Source organism: Heptranchias perlo, chromosome 1 (genome assembly GCF_035084215.1).
Source record: "Heptranchias perlo isolate sHepPer1 chromosome 1, sHepPer1.hap1, whole genome shotgun sequence".
Taxonomy (NCBI): Eukaryota; Metazoa; Chordata; class Chondrichthyes; order Hexanchiformes; family Hexanchidae; genus Heptranchias; species Heptranchias perlo.
The window spans coordinates 64,085,769-64,105,627 of record NC_090325.1 but is presented as its reverse complement, the minus strand read 5'-3'; the positions used below and the strand labels follow the sequence as shown (position 1 = coordinate 64,105,627).

At 40.3% G+C, this 19,859-nt stretch overlaps 1 protein-coding gene across 1 annotated transcript in view; it reads left to right on the top strand.

Moving 5' to 3' along the window:
* Positions 1 to 750: 750 nt before the first annotated feature.
* The window catches only part of cspg4ba (chondroitin sulfate proteoglycan 4ba), a 109,402-nt gene continuing 90,293 nt past the window's right edge, over positions 751 to 19,859 (top strand). Inside the window, exon 1 of the mRNA XM_067985789.1 lies at positions 751 to 873. Coding sequence (XP_067841890.1) covers positions 795 to 873 — 79 coding nt within the window. The 5' untranslated portion in view covers positions 751 to 794. The remainder of the gene's footprint in view (positions 874 to 19,859) is intronic.

The following is a 19,859-nucleotide window of genomic DNA, read 5'->3' as shown; positions in this document are numbered from 1 at the left end:
TGTTAGTTGCCCTTTGACTTCTTCATCCACAAACCTTTGAAGACATCCTTCTCTCTCCTCTGTGTACAGGAACAAAGTATTAATTAAGTAACTCTGCCATTTCTTTACCTACTTTAATAATCTCACCATATTCAACATACACCTTTTGTTTAATGATTTTTCTTCTACTGTATTTATAATTACAGCAATGGCTACACTTCAAAAGTACTTCATTGGGTGTAAAGCTATAAGTCTTTTTAAGAACTTTTGCCATCATTGTCTGCAGCTTTTCCCCCCTATATTCTCTCATGTTTTTTCTATTCTCCCTTACCTCTTTTTGTTTCTATTTGTAGTATTTCTCAGGACCCTCTTTAGTGCCACTCTTTTGTGTTTATGACTTCCAAGCTGTTTCTTAAGATACTTTAGCATCACTTTTGTCGCCTTGATTTATAGACCTTTTGAAGCTCCACATTCCCACTCCTCCCAAGTGCATCTGGCCAGATTAAAGAGTCTTTTCAGGTTTAAAATACCGGAGAACCGGCTGTATATAAGTTTATTTACTTCATCCTCTCAATTTTGGCGTCACATATTAAAGCAATTCCCCCACCACATACCTCTGACCAGAAGATGCACAGATTGACTGACGGGCACAGATGAAGAGGGGCGGTGCCGCCGAGGCAGACACGTGGGACGTGGTTTGACGCCGAACGTCCGCGGGCACGGAGCAGGTTGGGCGCGAGCGCAGACCCTGGGCTTTGATTGACACGGACTTCGAGCAAAAATGTAACCAGATTGAAGGAAGTCTGCGATCAAGTATGGGCTTCTCGGGGAAGTTAGGAGGCGCCCTGTTCTTCTTGGCGATTTCTGTGTCTGCGGTCGGGCTTGCTTTTGGTGGTAAGTGTTTCCAGCTCTGATTTTGTGAAGTCCCTCAACCAGTACTTTTCCTCAGGGAATAGTGCAGGCTTGTTCCCAGAAAGCTTCTGTTTACAAACGTTTTCACCAAATGAATTATCTTTTTTTTTTCTCCCTAAACCTACATTACCCGTAGAACGTGCGTTCTTGTAGTTTCCATATTATTGGCAACCGTTAAAAGGTCGACCCATCATCATTGTTAGTATCTGTTACCTTAAAAGGATATGGACAGTATAGGGTTAAAATAGTTAGGGGCTATTTGTCAAACGCAGCTAATGATTGAAACTCTAGAAAAAGTGAAGAGGAATGCACAATATATTCACATACATTGCAGTTTGCTTGCACTGTTTAAAACATAAACACTGTATGAGTCTAGATCAGTTTAATTTTTAAAAATTATCTTTTGTTCTTACTGAATTTTTAATGCAGCCAGTAATGCGTATATGTATATTTAAATGGTAAGCTACTGATAGGACATGAGCGACTCAAACCCCCTTTATGGACCCTGCAGCACCTGCCCGCAGTTAGCTGTAATTTCACCAGCTGTCAGGCCAGTGCATTATCGGGTTTTGGTCTCCGCTATGATTGTTGTTTTATTTCCTGTAAAGAATCTTACAACACCAGGTTTTATTTCCTGTAAAGAATCTTACAACACCAGGTTTTATTTCCTGGCACCTCTCTTGGTAAGGTGAGAGCTCCGTGGCCTTGAACAGTCTCCATTTTTTGGTCTAAATTTGACATGCTTGTAACATAAATTTTCAACCTACTGGTGTTTTTATTGTTTCTTGATCGCATGGTGGATTCTGTGGAGTAATGAAAGAACAAAATTCAGTTTCCTTTCATCTTGTTTACGATGTTAGTCATCATCCAACTATACGTGATGATGAGTAGAATCAGGATCCTTGATAAGTGGCGTTCAGCATTCAGACTAATTTGCTGCCTTTCCAGTTTTCCAGCTGACTGGAGGATTTGATTGCCATTGCTGATACTGATCCTGACATCCTTTCGGGTGCTATCACTTATCAAATCTGTTGCAAAATATCGGAATTCCTTAGATTTCATCGAAGGAGGTGGCTGACCCACTGACATTTTCAGACAGATTTTGAAGGATCTCAGTACAGTTTTGCAATCTTTGAAGCAAGGGTCACATATATTTGTTTTTTTTTTGTATTTCCATTCAAAGACACACTAGCTCATAGATTTATGCTGGAAGAAGAAGCTGGCCATATGACAGTCCATTTGACAGTACTGCACCATTATATTTCATCTGTCTTTCATGACACCATAGCCATACTTTCTGAGAGCAATGCACCATGTTTTGGTATAGAAATCTTTTTTGAATAAGCTTATCTTTGGAAATGCAGGATAGAAATTTTCAACCTCTTAATAACTTATGTTCTTGAAAATGGGTTTCACACTTCAGGATTTTTTTGACCATATTTTTGCAGAAATGATTTGGGGGAAAATTGGCTTTTAAAGGTTGTGTTTTAAAGCAAAGTGCATTTGCAAGTTTGGAAAGAAAAAAAGTGAGACAGAAGATGATTAAAATGCTGATGATCTAGGCTTTGAAATTGTTTCCCCGAAGACTAATCAATAAGAGATCCATTAGCCTGTCTGTATAATTAACAAACAGTACACCCATTGGTGCTTGGTAGGGGCAGTGTGGGATAGGCAGCCTCTCTGGTGTCTAGCATCACTGTACCTGAGAGACTATGGCTTGACCCAAGCTTGTAACAGTGGGCAATGATGATCGGTCTAGAAACTAAGTGCAGTTTCTCGATGCCTCTTTTGACATAAGGAATCCAATTCCTTCCTGTTGTACTCTTCTTGGCCTGAGAAAATAACTTTTTGTTGTCCCCAACATTAAACTTGATGCACTCAACAATTCATACTTCTGCTAGTCCTGTGATATCTGACATGTTGCTCTTTAGTTATGTGAGAAATTAAGTTCTCCAAAACACTACATTGCTGTTACATTCCCAATGCTTTTTGATGTTCTTTGGTTTGATTTTTTTTGTTGAAATTGCTGGTAGACATTCATTATCTATAGTGTCAGATTTCAATGGAAAAGAAAACTGGTAAGACGGTTTGTCGATTTGCTATGAGCCTGTTTCATACTACTGGCATAGACCAATTTCACCCTCCTTTTGGGGCCCTTGTTTGTCCAGTTGACTATCCAGTTGGCTTGGTTGCTTAGTTTTCCATTTTTCATAGTGGTGGATTTCTTTTAGGGAGTTGGGGATACAAACAGTTTTTCAATAGTAGACATCGTTGGTAGCTTGAATGAAAGATGCTTATTTGCCTGAAGCACTTTAAAATTGGTAGCATTCTTGCCTCTGATCCAGAAGGGTGTTGGTTCAAACTCCACTCCAGGATCTTAACACGTACTATAGGCTGACAGTTCACTGCACACTGCAGTACTGAGGGACTGCTGCATTCTTGGAGGTGCTGTTTTTTGGGTGAGACATTAAACCAAGGGCCCCATAACCTTGTTTAGGTGGACATAAAATGCTATTTGAAGAAGAGCACAGAGTTTTCCCAGTATCTGGGGCAACATTCTTTGCTCAGTCAACGTCACCATAAACAGATTCATTGGTTATTCATCTCATTGTTTGTGGTACCACGTGCACAAATTGGCTGTTGCTTTTGCTAACATAACAGCTGCATTTCAGTAGTTGTGAAGATGCATTTCTGTTAATGGAAAATCCTGGAAAATTTGACTGATTTAATATTTATACAATAGGAACATAGCTGCAATATTTGAAGCTAAGATACATTTTATAGTGTTGTAACAAGAATGTATGTATTTTACAACACCTTGCGTTTCTACAGTACTCCTACGTAGATAAAGACATAGAACAGCATTTCATATGGAGCACAAAACAATGGATTCAGAACCAAAAGAAAAGAGATAAATAAGGAGGATTAGGATGGTTAACAAGCATTTAAGCTCGATACTAAAACAGTTAGCTCCATTATATATAAATAGAATGCACCAGTTAAAGAAAACCTAAACATTTAATTGGGAATTATTACCTCAGTACTTTAAAAGCTTTTGTTAACTTTTCCAATAAAGTAAAATAATTTAATTCCAAAAATTGTCAGCATGCTACATGGTAACAGCACAAAAAAATACACCTCTTAAGGTGCCTCCATGATGTCAGTGGCAGGAGGACCACCTCATTTATATTACAGTGCTGCCCCTGAATTCAGAGCTACCACCTACAGCAACACTGTAATATAAATTTAGCATAACTTTTCAGTGAACATTACTCAACTTAGCCAGTTGCATTCCTCAGATACCATGCCCATTGTCTCAACAGCACAGGTGTATAGTGCTCCATTGAATATTTAATTACCCTTGCCTACACTTGTTATTATAACTTGTGATAACATCCTTCATCAGATTTTCAGCCAGCCTTATTTTAAAGGAGTCGATAAGAGGGTAGTTACAGATGAAGAAGGCAGTTTGGCCCATCTTAATTCATCCACTCAAATTTCCTCCATTTTAGCATCCAATTTTTAAACAATTCCAGGGTTTTTGCCTCCACTATCTCTAGAAATCTATTCCATATGTTGATCATTTTTTTTAAGAACAATTTCCTGACATTAATCCTAAATTTGCCTTCTACAGTTTGAATTCATGTCCCTTTGTCCTACTCTCTCTGTTTAACTTAAAGTGATATTCTGGATTTACCTTTTCCATTCCCTAACTATCTTATATAACTCTATAGGATCATATCCCAAATGCTTTCTTTCCAGGCTGAAATGCCCAAGTTTTTCCAATCTTTCCTCATAATTCAGACCTATGACACTAATAATCAACCTTGTGACTCTTCACTGAACTGCGCTCCAAATGCTTAAATGTCTCACTTGTGTCTCAGCAACCAGAACGGGACACAGTACTTGAGATGCAATCTGACCAGAGCACTATTGCATTTAGTCTCAGCTTTCTCTGACTTATATTCTACTGATTTGGCTTTGTATTTCAACATTGAAACACTGAAACAGAGGATCGGGTCGTTTATTACCTTGCTGTGCACAAATTGGCTGTAAAGTGCTTTGGAACGTCCTGAGGTTGTGAAAGGCATTATATAAATGCAAATCTTTCTTTCTAATTAATGTTAGTGTAGATATAGTTGGTAACCCAGAATATTTCAGCAGTTTTGCCACTTCAGCTGTTTTAATTCTGCTCCTTTACACTCTGGGTGTTAATGTAATTCGTCGACTTCATATCATTAGAACTCACTGAATACCAGCAAAGTGACAGCATATCCCCGTATTTCCCGGTCACTATGTCCAGCATCCACGTTGCACCACCTGTTTGGGAACCTCTGCAGTACATAACTAGGTTACTTCATTTTTTTTATTTAGGAATTATGGAAATATAGAAAGATTGTACAAAGAGTGAAATTGATCTGAACAAAGATCCGTAGCATCAAGAAAACAGATCTGTGACATGCAACCTCTTTTTTTAAAAATAAAGCTCTAACTTAAAAAAAAAGGTGGATTAAACTGAACAGTGAAGAGATGAGGTTCATCTAGATCAATTGAGGGTTTTTTTAAGTTCTTTCTCATTTCCTTAATCTGTACATCACTCCTGTCCGAAAACTAGCGATAGTGACACCAAATGTGGGAATTGTTCTCTTTAAAAAGTTCAGATTACAGTAAGCAATATATTAGAAATTATAATTTACATGATGGAAATGTTTATCAAATGATACTTAATTATGAAAATTATTTTATCTTGGAATTGTTTGGCTTATTGTACTGAGAGGCTGCATTAACAAAAGTACATATATTTAAGGGACTATTGCTCCTGTTAACTTAATCACAAATTTTAAATAAAAATTGTGCTTTGTAGCCTCTTTCTTTATAGTCCATAAACTCAGAAGCATGTCACTTGCCTAAGCATGTTTAAGGTTGTTTACATTCCAGTAAGTAAATGTACTTGGCTGTCACATAGTTTTCCAGTCAAGTGCATAATTTTGTTGGAATATAAAATATTGTGTCTAGACATAATATGGTCGTGTCTAGAAAGATTTGCCATATAAGGACATTGCTATACATTAAGGAACCAGTAGCTGCTTATGGTGATGGAGGTCTGGCAGACCTGAGGTATATTGTTGTCTCCACAAAATGCTCAAGCTAGAGAAGACAGAGTTCTGTGGATGCATAACAGCAACAACAACTACTACTTGCATTTATATAGTGCCTTTAACATAGAAAAATGACCCAAGTTGCTTCAGAGGCATAATCAGACAAAAATGGACACCAAGCCAAAGAAGCAGATATTAGGAGGGGTGACCAAAAGCTTGGTCAAAGAGGTGGGTTTTAAGGAGGGTGTTAGAGGAGGTGGAGGGGTTATGGGACGAATTCTAGAATATGGGGCCTCGACAACTGAAAGCACGACCACCAATGATGGGGCGAAGGGGGTGGGGAATGCACAAGAGGCCAGAGTCGGAGGAAAGAAGAGTTCTAGGGGGCTTGTAAGGCTGCGGGAGGATATAGAGATGGGGGGATGAAGCCATGAAGGAAGCCAATGTAGGTCAGTAAGGACCGGGAATGACGGGTGAATGGGACTTGGTACAGGATAGAATATGGACAGCAGAGTTTTAGATGAGCTGAAGTTTACAAAGCGTGGAGGATTAGAGACCAGCAGCCAGGAGGGCATTCAAAAAGTCGAGTCTGGAGGTGACAAAGGCATGGATGAGTATTTCAGTAGTAGATAGGCTGAGGCAGGAGCATAGGCGGGCGATTATGGAGGTGGAAGGGGATATGGGGTTGGGAGTTTAGCTTGGGATTGAATAGGATTCTGAGACTGCAAACGGTCTGGTTCAACATGAGACAGTGACTGGGGAAGGGGGATGTAATCAGTGACAGTGGTATGGGGTTTGAAGCCAAATATGATGGCTTCAGACTTCTCAATGTTTAACTGGAGGAAATTGCGACACATCCAAGCCTCATCCATACTTACACATGTTCAGAGCTTTGATCACTGGCATCTAAATACTAATTAAATGTTAAAGAGCTACCTGCTAAGTTTAATAAGTTCATAAAGGTGCAGTAGACCAGTTGGAAATTCTGCTGTGAACTATAATTGGTGATCAGGTTAGATGTATTGCAGGTTGAGTTGTATTGCTGATGAGTTTTACCTTGGGCGATCAGAAAAGTTTCGCAGAGCTTTTATCTTGGAAGTTTTACCTGTGAATATTCACCTCTCTCAGGAGATTAAATACATTGAGAAGGGGGCATGGTAGGCAATTTATACCTTGTGTGCAAAAGGTGTTGGCTGAATGGCCTTATCTATACTTGGAATATTTCTTTCTGGATACAATTGTCCATGCGTGTGGATGTAACCAATCTCAGCACATTACAACCCAGTCAATCTACATTAATGACCAAAACTCCAAAACCAATTGTAAGCTTGTTGAACTTGCTGACTATAATAAAATAAAGAGAACCGGAGGATGCTGTTATGAATTTGCAGAGGAATTTAGATCAGTTGTGCAATTGGGCAAAGAAATAGCAAATTTAAATACTGCCAAATATAAAGTAGTGCATATTGGGTTAATATAATTGTGCCATGGATATACAATGAATGAATAAAGTGAGCACAGAGAAAATTAGAACAGCATCTAGGTGTAGCAGTAAACTCATCACTTTCAATATAAAAAACTGGAAAAACAAAACAAGTAGAATGTTGGATGTAAGGTCCAGAACAGTGGAGTACAAATCTACAGGGCCTCTGCTGATGCTTTATAAAGTACTGGTCAGGCCCATCTTGGAGTACTGTGTACAGTTTTGGCAACTACATTTCAAAAAGGATGTACTTGCATCAGAGAGAGTACAGAGAAGGACAACAAGAAAATCACGAGCGAAGGGGATGAGCTATGAGAAAATATTAGAAGGTTAAACTCTACAATGAAGAGAGTTACCAATAAAACATGCCGAGTACATTTCAGATCTGAGAGATTAACACACCAAGGACCACAAATGCAATTGTCTTTGTTTTTTCTGGAACCAATTAATGTACTGGTGCGTGAGGAGGAAGGAAGTGGCAATAATCGTGTGAATATTTACACATTTCCCAATTGTTGTTTCTTATGAAACTTGGAGAATGTATTTGTATTGCTAAAAGGGAGTTGCATAGTATGTGATAAATCTTGATAGTTATTAGCACACACGGATTAGGTCAAAGTCAAGCATAAATCCTAGTTTAGTAAAATGTGATCTATACTGAAGAATAACAGCTAAACCAGCGATAACAGCTGTTCTGCAAGTGGAAATTTATTATCCTTAGAAACAAAACTCTTCCCTACAACTGAAATGGTTATTGTATAGAAAATATAGTATAATATTAATATTCATTAAATGGAAATACTGGACCTCAGCTTTTTCCTTCTCCGTTGTATTCCACTGTGGTTATGTTGAAGCTGCACAATAGCTGGTCGGACCACACGGGGGTATGGTGTGCAGTTCTAGTTGCCACACTACATGTACATGTTGGAGAAAATGCAGAAAAGAGCAACAAAAATTATTCCAAGTGAAAGGGGGAAAGGTTTTAAAAATAAAAGCGCTCAATCTTTACCACATAGTGAGATCTTATTGAAAAAATATAAATAATTAAAAATGGCTCAGGTAAGGCAAATCTGGAATATTACTTCAAAATAAGGCAGTAAGGAATGGTGTATCTGTTTTGCTGCTAGTGTGGATTGTTCCATTCAAATGGATGAGCCCATCATATACATTCAGGCTTTTGCTGACCAAAAAAAATTCTATGCAGTTGTATTTACTACGATTGAAAGTTTACAATTTTACATGCACAGGATAATAGGTAACACAGATTATACCCAGATTATAATTGCACTTTTTCTTCTGACTAAATCTATTTTCCTGATGTATAGTGTAATAGAATTGGACTGTTCCCCATTGAAAATAGCTGCAAGGAAACTGAAACCAGAGGTAAGGTGGTGTGTTAGGAACAGGTTTAACATAAGAAAAGTCAAAAATGATAAAAGGCTATTCATCCCACTGAAGCTCAACTTTCTCATACCCTAAGCCCCTGATTCTAGCATGGAATTTATCAAACTTTGAATGAAAATGTTCTTTCTGATAGCTGATTAACTTTACTTTTCACTGGTTATACTTATGGCCGCTGGCTCTTACTGCCTTATTTTGAAGTAATGTTCCAGATTTACCTTACCTAAATTATTTTTAATAATTTATATTCATCAACCTGATCTCACTAGGCAGCAGAGATTGAACTTTTTAAATCTTTCCTTATACTACATCCCACTTGTACTGGAATAATATTTGTTACTCTTTTCTGCACTTTCTCCAACGTGCACATGTAGTGTGGTGACCAGAACTGCACGCCATGTCCCCCGTGTAGTCTGACCAGCTATTGTACAGCTTCAACATAACATCAGTGGAATAACATTGCACTGTTCCCAGCATTTTGTTAGTTTTTTTTTCATTTTCTCACCACATTATCTAGACATTGACACTATTGCTCCCAAGACGCTTTTTGACTCTCCTTGTGCCAGTTCTGTTCACTTTGTACTTGTGTTGTGCGTGCATACAATTTTGCCCAGTGCATACTTTACATTTGTCTATATTAAATTTAATTTGCCATCTGTTTGCCTGTTTACATAAATGATCCAAAAATTTAAGTAAATCCTTAGCTACATCATTTGTTTCTACTGTCGTTCCCATTTTAGTTTTGTCTGAAAATCTGATAGTGACATGCTGCTTGGAGCACAGCGGAACCTATTTGAAAATGGTTCCAACTCAGCCTGGGCAGCAGTTACTGCAATTGGCCACTTATGTTCCTGGGCTAGGAAATCAGGCAGGGTTCCAGCTCCTGATTGCTATCCAATGATCTGGTAGGACATGTGTATCTGTAGATATCAGGTGAGGATGGGATCTTGCCCTGCTATGATGCCCTCTGCAGTTGAATAGTTTCCAACATTCGCTAAGCTAGGCTAATATGAAGAATGGCTATTAGTACCTGTGAAGGTATTCCCCAGCAATAACCAGCACTTTTTGGAATGGGGGGTGGCTGCCCCAACTGTTGGTTTCCTCATTTCTTAAAGATCTTAAAACCCTGAGTGAAAAAAGGTTGTTCAGTGCAGCATGCCTGATGCACCCAGAATCCACATATCATTCTATCTTGGACTTCCTCCCTTACCACCTGTTGATCCACTAATTTGAGAAGCACTAAATTCCTTACTGTACCTCCCCTGAAAAAATCAACCAGTGCTTTTAATATCTCACTAATCTTCAATCCCCTTTCTTAAAAGATATCGTCCCAGATTTTGCTGAAAAAGTAACAGCATCTGAACGACGCACGCCATTATTAATGCGCAAATCGGCCATTAACTTGTGGCGAGGAACAGATATCCCGTGAATTGTGAATCGCCACAAGTTGCTGGCCGATTTGCGCTGCTCCGCCATTAGCTTTGCGAAAACGACACCTTGCCCTTAACCTCCCCATGATTTTCATGAAGTTGCTGCATTTGCGCATTAATTAAACTCACCACAGAAAGTTAAGCCTAGTAATTAATAGTGTAAGTACCTTTTTAACGACGTGATAATTGTTAATGACTGCCAATCATTCTTGTTCAGAAAGTGAACTATTATAAATGTGGAGTCTCATGCCTTCAGGTTGTGAATTGTTTTAGGAGATTTTAAAAACGTCAAATGTTAAGTTTTTAAAAAAAATCTTATTTTTCTTTTCTCTCTCTCTTCCCCATCCCCCTCCCCCAAGTCTTTCTTTCCCTCTTTATTTCTCTTTCTGTACCTGATTTGACATTGAATTTACCCACTCTAATTCACCCCCTTTCTCAATCTTTCCTCTGTTTATTTTTCAATCTTTAATCTCATTGGTTAAGGAGATACACTGTTTGTCCCATTGTTCAAGGTCCCTGTTGCCCTCGCTGTGCCGTTATCTGCTCATGTCCAATAACTTTGTGGGCAAAAATTTTATAAACCTAAACGTGCATGAACAAGTCTAACTAACAGGGCACGATGTGAGATGCCCCGCTCCAGCAAAATCTGGACCATTAATTTAGCTCCTTCTTAAAAGTGTCAATTGATCACAAATCTGTTCTACATGCCCACTATTCTGTTGCGAGAGGCCATTCTAACTTTGTTCAGGGGCCTTGAACAATGGGACAAACAGTGTATCTCCTTAACCAATGAGGTTAAAGGATTGAAAAATAAACAGAGGAAAGACTGAGAAGGGGCTGAATTAGAGTGGGTGAATTCTAATCTAACTTTGCTCAAGGCGTGTGAATTTTAGTCCTATGCTCATTGGCCAAGTTAAATAGTTTGCTTTCTTTACTTTATCATAGTACCTTTGTTTATTTTAAAGATCTGTATCATGTCTCTTCAGTTTTTTTGCCAGTAAATAGCTGGACCCTGGAATCATTTTGGTCACTCTTCTCTGAACTCTTTCTAATGCACCTATCTTTTTTGAGATTGTGATCAAAATTGCACTCAACATTTCAGAATAAGCCTTCTGATTGAACTGCATAATGTCAGTGCAACATCTTCTGACTTGTAGTCCAATAACATCCAAGTACATGCCTGTACTGAATTTGCCTAATTGATTGCCTATATTACAATAGTGACTACACTTTAGAAGTGCTGAACTGGCTGTAAAGTGCTTTGGGACCTCTTGGGTTGTGAAAGGTGCTATATGAATGCAAGTTCGTTCTTTTTCAAACTGAATAGATGGGAAATTAGATAGGTGCATTTTTAATGAACAACTGAGCAGAATAAGGACATGTGTTCATGTAGCACCTTGACATGTGTCTCAAAAATCTTTAAAACGTTTCACATACACTGAATTGCTTTGATATTTAGTGACAGTTATGTAGGCTAATGAGGGAGCTATTTTGTACACCGCAAGAACCCACCTACACCAATGAGATGAATGATGAGATAATTACAGATTGCTGATTTCCAAGAGGAGAATGAAACAGACAGATGGCACTGTTGGCTGTCTCAGTTGGTAGCGCAGCAGGCTGATGCCAGCCTAGCACTCCCAACAGTCCTATCATTCTCTAGTCGGGACTTGCCTTTGGAATACACAACACTGTGGATTTTGACTGGATGAGCAGAGCAGCTGTCGGGTATTAGCCTGCACTCCCATTGAAAGGGAAGTCTTCAAAAGACAGCAAAAAGTAACTAAAGGATTGATTAAGAAAGGGAAGATAGATTATGAAAATAAATTAGCAAAAAATATAAAAACAGATAGCAAGAGTTTCGATAGTTATATAAAAAGAAAAAGGGTGGCTAAGGCAAACGTAGGTCCCTTAGAGGATGAGACCGGGAAATTAATGGTGGGAAACATGGAGATGGCAAAAATGCTGAACAAATATTTTGTTTCAGTCTTTACGGTAGAGGACACTAAGAATATCCCAACACTGGACAAACAGGGGGCTCTGGGGGGGAGGAGCTTAATACGATTAAAATCACTAAGGAATTGGTACTCAGTAAATTAATGGGACTCAAGGTGGCTAAATCCCCTGGACCTGATGGCTTACATCCTAGGGTCTTGAGGGAAGTGGCAGTAGGGATTCTGGATGCTTTGGTAATAATTTTCCAAAATTCTCTGGACTCGGCAAAGGTCCCGGCAGATTGGAAAACTGCTAATGTAGCACCCTTATTTAGAAAGGGTAGTAGGCAGAAGGCTGGAAATTATAGACCAGTTAGCCTAACATCTGTGGTGGGAAAAATTTTGGAGTCTATTATTAAGGAGACAGTAGCGGAACATTTGGATAAACATAATTTAATAGGACAAAGTCAGCATGGCTTTATGAAGGGGAAGTCATGTCTGACAAACTTGCTTGAGTTCTTTGAGGACATAACGTACAGGGTGGATAAAGGGGAACCAGTGGACGTAGTGTATTTAGACTTCCAGAAGGCATTCGACAAGGTGCCACATAAAAGATTATTGCTCAAGATAAAGAATCACTGGATTGGGGGTAATATTCTGGCATGGGTGGAGGATTGGTTATCTAACATGAAGCAGAGAGTTTGGATAAATGGTTCATTCTCGGACTGGCAACCAGTAGCCAGTGGTGTTCCGCAGGGGTCGGTGCTGGGTCCGCAACTCTTTACAATCTATATTAACGATTTGGAGGAGGGGACCGAGTGTAACATATGAAAGTTTGCAGATGATACAAAGATGGGAGGGAAAGTAGAGAGTGAGGAGGACATAAAAAACCTACAAGGGGATATAGACAGGCTGGGTGAGTGGGCGGAGATTTGACAGATGCAATACAATATTGGAAAATGTGAGGTTATGCACTTTGGCAGGAAAAATCAGAGAGCAAGTTATTATCTTAATGGCGAGAAACTGGAAAGTACTGCAGTACAAAAGGATCTGGGGGTCCTAGTGCAAGAAAATCTAAAAGTTAGTATGCAGGTGCAGCAGGTGATCAAGAAGGCCAACGGAATGTTGGCTTTTATTGCTAGGGGGATAGAATATAAAAACAGGGAGGTATTGCTGCTGTTATATAAGGTATTGGTGAGACCGCACCTGGAATACTGCATACAGTTTGGTGTCCATACTTAAGAAAAGACATACTTGCTCTCGAGGCAGTACAAAGAAGGTTCACTCGGTTAATCCCGGGGATGAGGAGGTGGACATATGAGGAGAGGTTGAGTAGATTGGGACTCTGCTCACTGGAGTTCAGAAGAATGAGAGGCGATCTTATTGAAACATATAAGATTGTGAAGGGGCTTGATCGGGTGGATGCGGTAAGGATGTTCCCAAGGATGGGTGAAACTAGAACGAGGGGGCATAATCTTAGAATAAGGGGCTGCTCTTTCAAAACTGAGATGAGGAGAAACTTCTTCACTCAGAGGGTAGTAGATCTGTAGAATTTGCTGCCCCAGGAAGCTGTGGAAGCTACATCATTAAATAAATTTAAAACAGAAATAGACAGTTTCCTAGAAGTAAAGGGAATTAGGGGTTATGGGGAGCGGGCAGGAAATTGGACATGAATTTAGACTTGAGGTTAGGATCAGATCAACCATGATCTTATTGAATGGCGGAGCAGGCTCGAGGGGCCGATTGGCCTACTCCTGCTCCTATTTCTTATGTTCTTAAAGCCATCAGCACTATTTCAGTATGTTTAATTTGCGGCAGTGGGTTTTTTGGAGCATTTTTTAAAAAAAATCCTGTGAAACAAACTTCTGTAGAACCACCACCTGTGGTTTTATTACAAAATAAAACCTCCTGGGATAACCTTATGGGCAGGCACTTTATTTTGTTGAAGTAGAGTGTTTATTGCATTTATATGGCACCTTTTAATGCAGGAAAACGTCCCACGGTGCGTCACAGAAGTGTAATAAGCCAAAAATTGACACTGAGGCGAAGAAGGAGATATTAGGGCAAGTGACTAAAAGCTTGCTCAAAGAGGTAGGTTTTAAGGAGGGTAGTAAAGGAGAAGAGAGAGGAGGAGAGGCAGAGAGGTTTAGGGAGGTAATTCACGATGTTAAGGCCTAGATGTCTGAAGCCATGGCCATCATTGGTGCTGCGCAAGGTGTGGGGGTGCATAAGAGGCCAGAGTTGGTGGAACACAGTTATTGTGGAGGTTACAGAGATAGGCGGGGCGAGGATTTAAACACAAGGATGGGAATTTTAAAATAGAGGTGTTGGTGGACCGGGGGTAGCCAATATAGATCAGCGAGCACAAGGATGATGGGTGAGTGGGACTTGTTGCGGGTTAGGATACAGACAGCAGAATTTTGGATGAACTCCAGTTTATGGAGGGTGGAAGATGGGAGGCTGGCCGGAAGAGTATTTGAATAATCGAGTCTGGAGGTAACAAAAGCATGGATGAGGGTTTCAGCAGCAGATAAGCTGAGGCGGGCAATGTTATGGAGATGGAAGTAGGCGGTCCTTGTGATGGAAAGGATATAGAGTCAGAAGCTCAGCTCAGGGTTCAGATAGGACGTTAAGATAGCAAACAGTCTGGTTCAGCTTGAGACAGTGGCCAGGGAGGGGGATGGAATCAGTGGCGAGGGAATGGAGTTTGTGGCGGAGGCTGAAGACAATGGCTTTGGTCTTCCCAATGTTTAGTTGGAGAAAATTGCAGGACTGGATGTCTGACAAGCAGCCTTGACAACACAATAGCGGTGGAGGGGTCGAGAGAGGTGATGGTGCTGCAGAGGGGCAGCTTGTAGATGAGTAAAAAGAAGGGGTCAAGGATAGATCTTTGTGAACTCCAGAGGTAATGGTGTGGGATGGGAAGAGAAGCCATTGCAGGAGATTCTACGGCTACTACTGGATAGTTAAGAATGGAACCAGGCGAGGGCAGTAACACTCAGCTGGACAATGGAGGAGAGGCATTGGAGAAGGATGATGTGGTCAATCATGTCAAAGACTGCAGGGAGGTTGAGAAGGATGTGGAAGGATAGTGCACCATGTTCACAGTCACAGAGAAGGTCATTTGTGACGTCAAGGAGGAATATTCTACTGGAATGAGTTTGCAGTGGACTGATCTGTTACAGGGGCAGATACATTTCACCACAGCAGCAGTGCTGTCTCTCTATTTTATTTCCTACCAGGTCAGCTGTTTCTGTCAGCATTCTTTATTTTGGAGATGAGTGCTTCTCATCAGTAGTGTTCACCTCACTCTCAGTGCTGTAGTTGCAGTCAGGGCTTAAACCACCTTTCAAAGAGAGCACTGGTGGCAGTATTATGTCCCACTTCATACACATTTAAATTAATTGCTGGTAGTTTTAAAAAGTGTCTAAGATGCTCATTGGACCCCAGGAGCCCTCTGTTAATCCTGACTGACACCACACTAGATCCACACTGTATCCGGTGTCAAACGCTATCGGAATAAGACTACGCAAGGAGTCTCCGCATTAGTTCTCTCCAGAGTCCTATTGGGCCCTGATTCTGAATTTACACCACAACTTCGGAGTTGCAGCAGTGCTGAAGTTACAGGGTAAAATGCCCATAAAAATCAATGTTAAAAATCTGCATTTACATTCTTAAGCACTGTAATATGTAATTTTTACAGGAATGTATAGAGCTATAAAAAAATCATTGTCTATTAAACCAGTCCCAAACTGTCTCTGACTATCATTAAAAGCAATAACTGTTAAATGGGGCAAGCAGCTGTCTTATGTTATACTTGATAATTCAGGTCTGCCGGTATTTACTGTAAGCAATTACACCTTCGTTCATGCCTTTTTTAATCTATGGATCATTAACAGACATTCTTGGAGTAGATTCTCTGTGGGAACCAACAATTAGAAGTGTTGTCTGCTTTTGTAGTGAGATTTCAAAAGCTCAGGATTTTAAAAACCACCAAATAGTTGCAAGCCACATTGAGGGTAATTTTAATCGAACTCACTGGTGGGAAACCCACAGAATTGAATCCGATTTTACTTTCCATTGAAATCAATGGAGAGTAATATTGGGCGGGGTGAAAAACTGGCCTTCCATCCAATCCAAGTAGGATTCTCACCCAGTGAATTAAGTTTAAAATTACCCCCAATTGTGTGTAGAAATATCTTAATAAGCCCAATTCAGTTTTGCTGAAGAAAATTGCTTTAGGGAGTAAAGTGTCCATCCTAAAATGAACTAATTAAAGTGTTGATTGCCTACATTTCAATGAACATTTGAAGGGCTTTTTTATTGGTGCCCTGTACTGAAGTTAGTTTGCTGTCGTTGTCGTTGTTAGCTAATGATTGTGCAGATTACTTGGTCTTCACATCTCTATGTTTGGATATGAAAGATTGTTTTTAAAAGAAACAATAATTGATAGATGCAAGCAGCTGGGATAAATGTGTTTGTTTTAAAAAGAAAACTCCATACATACCATAGAAACAAAGGTGTAACAACTATTTTAGATGATCAAGAGTCTCCGATCCCTTTATCTGTTGAAACAAGGATAAGATCCTGTTGCAACTGTCTCCAGTCAGTTATCAAAAGTTTTGGTGTACTTTGCTTGTTTCATGTATCAAACAAAATCCTTTAAAGCTCAAGTTATTTTTAATTCCTTTCCCCCATTGTGTAGCATGAAGACTGTAATGATAGATTACCAGGTGGTGTTTTTAGTTGTTTGTTTTTAAATTACAAGTGGAATATGCATCTACTGGATAAACTGCTCTTGCACAATTCACAAGTCCTCATATAATGAAGCAGTCCAGGCTTGAGCTGATAAGTAGCAAGTAACATTCACGTCATACAAATGCCAGGCAATGACCATCTCCAACAAGAGAGTCTAACCACCTCCCCTTGACATTCAACGGCATTACTATCGCTGAATCCCTCACCATCAACATCCTGGGGGTTACCATTGACCAGAAACTCAGCTGGACCAGCCACATAAATGCTGTGGCTACAAGAGCCGATCAGAAGCTGGGTATTCTGTGGCAAATGGCTCACCTCCTGACTCCCCAAAGCCTCTCCACCATCTGCAAGGCACAAGTTAGGAGTGTGATGGAATACTCTGCACTTGCCTGGAAGGGTACAGCTACAACAACACTCAAGAAACTTGCAACATCCAGGACAAAAGCAGTCCATTTGATCGGCAGCCTATTCACCACCTTAAACATCCATTCACTCCACCATCAGCGCACCGTGGCTGCACTATGTACTATCCGTAAGTTGCAGTGCATCAATTCACCAAGGCTTCTTTGACAGCACCTCCCAAATCGCCATCTCCACCACCTAGAAGGACAAGGGCAGTAAATGCATGGTACACCACTGCCTCCAACTTCTCCTCCAAGTCACACATAATCCCAACTTGGACATATATCACCATTCCTTCATTGTCATGGGTAAAAATCCTGGAACTCCCTACCCAACGGGTGCTATTTTTGTATTACTGGTAACTGCCCTGACAGTTTTAAAACATTTTTAAAAAACTGCTATCAGGCCCTTTGTGTGTGTTAACTGTGGTTCAATAACACAGATTATCTGGTCATTATCACATTGCTGTTTGAGAGGCCTTGCTGTGCACAAATTGGCTGCCATTGTGTCTGCTGTAGCTCAATATTGGCACACTCACTTCTGAGTCAGAAGGTTCAAGTCCCACTCCAGCGACTTCAGCACAAAATTCAAGGCTGACATTCCAGTACAATAGTGAAGGAGTGCTGCACTGTCAGAGGTGCCATCCCGTGGAGGAAACGTTAAATAATCTGTCCTCTCAGGTGGACGTAAAATCATTATCACATTGCTGTTCATGGGACCTTGCTGTGTGCAAATTGGCTGCCACGTTTCCTACATTACAACAGTGACTTCACTTCAAAAGTCTTTAATTGGCTGTAAAGTACTTTGGGATGACCTGAGGTTGTGAACGGCACTATATAAATGCAAGTCTTTTTTCTTTTAAGCAAATGGCCAAATCTAATACAGTTGATTGTTTCTCAAAAAAGTTAATTTGGTACTTCATCCTCATCACATCTGCTGCAATTTGAATGGTCAGTATTCTACTTCCTCGAGCCATTAATTGTTCCTCTTACCCCTCCCCATGTTTAATGAGGGAATCGGGTGGTACAGTGGATTACTACATTATACTGTCACCTCTGGCCCCTGGATTTAAATGCAGCCAAATCTGATGGGTTGAAAGTCTCTGCTGTTTGCTGACTGTTCAGATCTACATTAAATGTACATAGGCAATTGAACCCTTCCCTGAATGCACACTGGCCTCAGCAGAAATCCCCCACACTCTATATGTGGGGATAGCTGGTGTAGAAAAAATGAAAAAATTCACATTGCAACTGGGTGCTTGTCTGAGGTTCCGACCACCACATGTTACTGGGGCAGAGTAGAGGGAGCAAATTAGCAAACAACAATTAAACTCAGACTGAGCTTGTGTTATTTAATCTAATCAATTTTGTCCTTTAAGGGAAACAGCAGCACTTTATCAGTAAAATTATACATTGTGCATTACATGGTACACTTTTTCATAAGGAATGTTATATCATCTGACTTACCATGAGCAACAGCATGGAAGATCCAGTACTCAGTTCTAAAATGCAATGAGTGCATTCATTATCCAGTTTTCAACTTGTGTATAGACAGAATCTTAGAAATGCTCCATATTTCATTGCTTTTACTTGTATAAATGCTTCTGTTGTCGACCCTCTAATTTTACTGGTTTATATTCAGTGTTTGTCATCACAATTGTTTATTAATAAACACTACATGGAACTATTTAAAAAAGTCTAGCTTTATCTTTGATTAGTTTTCAATGGCTTGTAACTGTTTACCCAGTGAAATGAGTCAAACCTATCTCAGTGGATCTAACTGGGGGAAAAGATCCTGTAATTGGTAGGTGCAGCAGGGTTAATGATTAACAATGGAAGTCATTGGGGTAATTTTAACCCCCAAGAACTGGTGGGTTGGGGGCAGGTGGGAGGTTAAAATAATAGCTTTTTGGAGCGGAACCACATCCCGACTTCACTTTCCCGCCCACTTCTGAGTTTGACCCAAGGATGCGCCCACACAACAGACACCGAGAAGTCCCGCCCCAACTTAAAGCTGGTGGGCCGATTCTTAAAGGGGCAATGTATCTCATTAAAATAGTTGAGGTACTTATTTTTTTGTGTATTGCAAAAGTAAAATGAATTTAATCTCACCTGGTCGGGTTTCCCATTGCTTCTGATTCACATCAGGTGAAAGCAGGCGGGAAGGGCCGGATCCATGAGGTGAGCGCCTTTATTGCTCTGCTTGTGGGCCGGGAGGAGCAGGAGTGCTTCATCCAGACCTAACAAACTCAAGCTCACCTGGCCGACAGGAACCCCGCGATAGGCCGACCTATCTGGACCTGTCAATCTGGCTGCCTGTTGTGTGGGAAACCCGGAAGCACACATACTCACCTTCAATTGAGTTGCGATCGCAAACTGAGATGCACTCAGCTGGCTTCCGGGTTCCCCACATTAATATCTAGAGACGGGCTGGGTTTCCATCTCCAAGTTAAAATCAT